General features: G+C 34.0%; 1 protein-coding gene across 1 annotated transcript; it reads left to right on the top strand.

Annotated features, from left to right (window-relative positions):
* The first annotated feature begins 2,855 nt into the window (after nucleotides 1-2,855).
* LOC113110480 (olfactory receptor 10G4-like) lies at nucleotides 2,856-3,785 on the top strand. The gene has a single exon (XM_026274655.1). It carries the CDS (start codon nucleotides 2,856-2,858, stop codon nucleotides 3,783-3,785), a length of 930 nt encoding a protein of 309 aa, XP_026130440.1.

Raw genomic sequence — 3,785 nt, 5'->3', positions numbered from 1 at the left:
TTTCAATCAGCCACTTCCTAAAATACAAATATTTTAAAATGCAGTTAGTACAGATGATAACATGAAGTCAATTATAGCCTCAATGTACTCATATATGCATAGAAAAAAAGCTCCTATGAAGGAAAATGGCAGAAAGATGCAGACAGCGTCTGTAACTGCAGGGTGATAAACAGTCTGAAAGTTGAAATATAGTTTTATCAGAAATACAAAAAGGGTTTCATGCATTCTTAAGAATTAAAAATAATATTATGTAATATAATTTGTCCTTTTCTTCTTATCTTCCTTAATTCCAGTCAGAGTACTTTAAAAAAGCACAAACTGTCTGAGATATGCAGATAAGAATATGACTGAATTCCTGCCATTTATATTTTACCAAATGACAGATACGTCATGGTTTCCTAGCAGCCGTGATTGAGTAAACATGACTACAACAACATAGAAAGTCTCTCAAGTATAGTTTATGATTAAACAAAAACATATATCTTGACAAAAAATATCTGACAATATTACGATGCGTTAACATTATTTAATTAGACATGATTGGGAGATAAAGGGGCTATATCTCTCTTGTCTCATTCTCAGTGTTAAACAGTTGTCTTTAGCTTTTTCTGCAAAAAATGTAATTAGGCTTGGTAAATAATTGTTAAACTTTATCTGATTTGTAATATTGGACACAAAATGATTTTAGTCAATGGGATTTCTAATTACAGAGACTTCAATGTAAACCATAATGTATAGACCAGCGTATTAATATACACAAGGGTCTTCTTAATGTTCAATTAATAGCTGAGCTGATAATGTTCCCTGCAGTGTTTGAGATCCCATTACACATATGTTTTAATAGAATCAGTAGCTGCTGGTAATGGGGGTCAACAGATGGTATTTTATGTAGATTTGCTTTATTAATATTATTCATACACAGCAGAAATACACAATGCATCTAGAAATATTTTTATGTTTCATGTTACATAAAAAATTTACATGAGCAAGAGCATCAAACAATACATGCAGCAACAACATCACAGTCTATTGAACCTATTTAACTATTTTAATAATGAGTTAAAATTTTTGCCTAATGCAGCAAGACCACTGAGCCATAAAATGTTCGTGAATTTGTTACAATGCTTTTGTACCTCATTGGAAGCCTGATCACAATAAGTCGGTTTATTGCTTTTGCCTTTAAAAATACAAGGTGAAGACAGTGGAAAGAGGGAAAAAATGCAATCTCTAGAGACGTGTTTTTTAAAAATTTAACTTCTTTTAACTTGAGTTCTGTACTTTTAGAATGCTGTAAGTGTGAGATGCTTTATATTTTTGTGTGCAAGATGCTGCAGAAGTCGCAAGGGCATTCCAACAGACCAATCAGAATTGGTCTGCCCCAGGTATGTGCTCCCTCACCAGAAATCGAATAAAGCTTTATATCAGCATAGCTGAGATTGCCTACAGCATTTGGCCATGGGCATTTTGGCTGTGGCCGAATCACAGCTATGCTGACATAGAGCAATATTGCATGGCTACTCGTGTGATATTGCTCACATATAGCCCTCTATATTTTATCCATATTCCTCCATATTTTGCAGTGTGGAAGTAAGCTATTTTCATTGAATGTGCAAGACTACTGATTCATTAGCCACTAGGTAAATAACCAGAAGAATAACAGTAAACTGTAAAACTATTTACACTACAAACCATTGAGTTTATGAAAGAAATACCATTGCGTTATAAAGTAGCATGACGGACTGTTTTTGTACAGGTAATATAACTGGAGGCAAGTGTCACCAGAAGCTGTGGAAAGGTTTGAGAGCTGCTTCCACTCTTACCTTAACATTATTTCCATCTAGTTCTTCAGAATAGTTTAGCAAGCTACATTTTTTCAGTTGCTTCCCATAACTGATTGGGACATAGACACAATGCTTTCAGCTGTGTGGTGGTTCGATCAACATTTAAAACATTGCCTCAGTAAAAATATAGAAGAAATTTTTATTCCATGAAATTTCAATATATAAAATAAATTTGGGACAACATCCTGTCTTGGCAGACATTTTTTTTTTAAATGTTACTTTTGTTTAAACATATATAAACGTTCTACACGTGTGTGTGTGTGTGTGTGTGTGTGTGTGTGTGTGTGTGTGTGTGTAACCACAACAACAATTTGAAATCCTACACTGTAAAAAAATCAGACCTCTCCAACTCAAATTTTCCTATTGAGTGATCACATCTAAATTGATCAATTAGCCTAACTGAATTTGTGTGAATTAGAGATCATACTTAAATGTTTCAATTGGACAAATTGAATTAAATAAATTCAATTAGGCTAATTGAAAAATTTAGATGTAACCAAGTCACTAGAAATTGTTGAGTAGGAGTGGTTTAAAAAAATTTTTACAGTCTAAGTTTACTAGATCACTGTTGCTTGGAAACCATGATCTATCTGTCTTATGTTGAATTATAAAAGGGAGGATTTTAGTCATACTCAGTCATTCAGTTTATATGAAAGGAGCATCTCAGACATCTCAGTTTATTTTATGCTATTTTAAAGTACTCTGATTGGAATTTTAAAATATAGGAACTAAAGAACAACAGGACAATAAATTATATTGCATTATATCTTATTTTTTTTATTCTTAAGAATGCATGAAACGCTCTTTGTATTTCTGATAAAACTATATTTCAATTTTCAGACTTTTCATTATCCTGCAGTAACAGACGCTGTCTGCATCTTTCTGCCATTTTCCTTCATTGGAGCTTTTTTTCTGTGCATATATGAGTACATAGAGGATCTTATTGACTTCATCTTTTTATCTGTACTAACTGTATTTTAAAAAATTTGTATGTTGGGAAGTGGCTGACTGAAAATGGCAAATGAAAATTACTCTTTACATGGCTTTATAATCACTGGATTTGATCACCTGCAGGACCAAAAGCTTCTAGGATTCCTCATCTTAATAACCTACATGCTCATATTGCTTGGGAATGGCATCAATCTGTGCATTATCTTGACTGACAGACATTTACACAAGCCGATGTACATATTAATCTGTAATCTAGCTGTCATTGACATAATGTTTTCCTCTAGCTGCAGCACAACCATGATCTCAGTGCTGCTCACTGAGATTAAAACTATTTCATACTATTCGTGTATCTCAAGTATGTTCTTCTATCATCTTGGTGATATCACAGTATGCATGGCTCTGACACTAATGGCAATAGATCGACTTATTGCAATCAGGCTTCCATTAAGATACCACAGCATTGTAACTAATTCACGAACATGTTTTCTTATTTTTCTGACTTGGCTCATTGGTTTTACTGTTATAGGTTTTTTGGCATCAGTGGTAGAGAGTGTTCCATACTGTCGCCAGCCTGTCATCAAATATGTATTCTGTGATCATCCTTCCCTGATCAGAGCAGCTTGTGTTGATCCTGAACCATATTTTTTCATACCTGTCATGATAAGTCTTTGGATGTTGTGTGGACAGTTTCCTTTTATTATGTGCACATATGCTGTCCTGGCATACAGTGTGACTAAACTGTCCAACAATTCAAGCAAAAAGCAAATGATCAGCACTTGCTCCAGTCACCTTGTTGTCTTGTTTAGTTATTATGCACCAAAGCTGGTCTCTATTTTACTAACTCGTATAGGAGTTGTGCTAAATTTAACAGAGCGAAATGCAGTTTTGATTGTAGCCTCTCTGATCCCTCCATTAATAAATCCCACTGTTTATTGCACAAGAACCAAAGAGATCAGGAAACGATTAGCAGATGTATTTTTGCACAAGAAATAG

Source organism: Carassius auratus, chromosome 10 (assembly GCF_003368295.1).
Source record: "Carassius auratus strain Wakin chromosome 10, ASM336829v1, whole genome shotgun sequence".
NCBI classification, from domain to species: domain Eukaryota; kingdom Metazoa; phylum Chordata; class Actinopteri; order Cypriniformes; family Cyprinidae; genus Carassius; species Carassius auratus.
The sequence above is the reverse complement of the archived record's forward strand: the minus strand, read 5'-3'. Positions and strand labels throughout refer to the sequence as shown.

Bases quoted from the DNA above. Each gene is read 5' to 3' on its own strand.
- LOC113110480 (XM_026274655.1), top strand. From the start codon at position 2,856: ATGGCAAATGAAAATTACTCTTTACATGGCTTTATAATCACTGGATTT.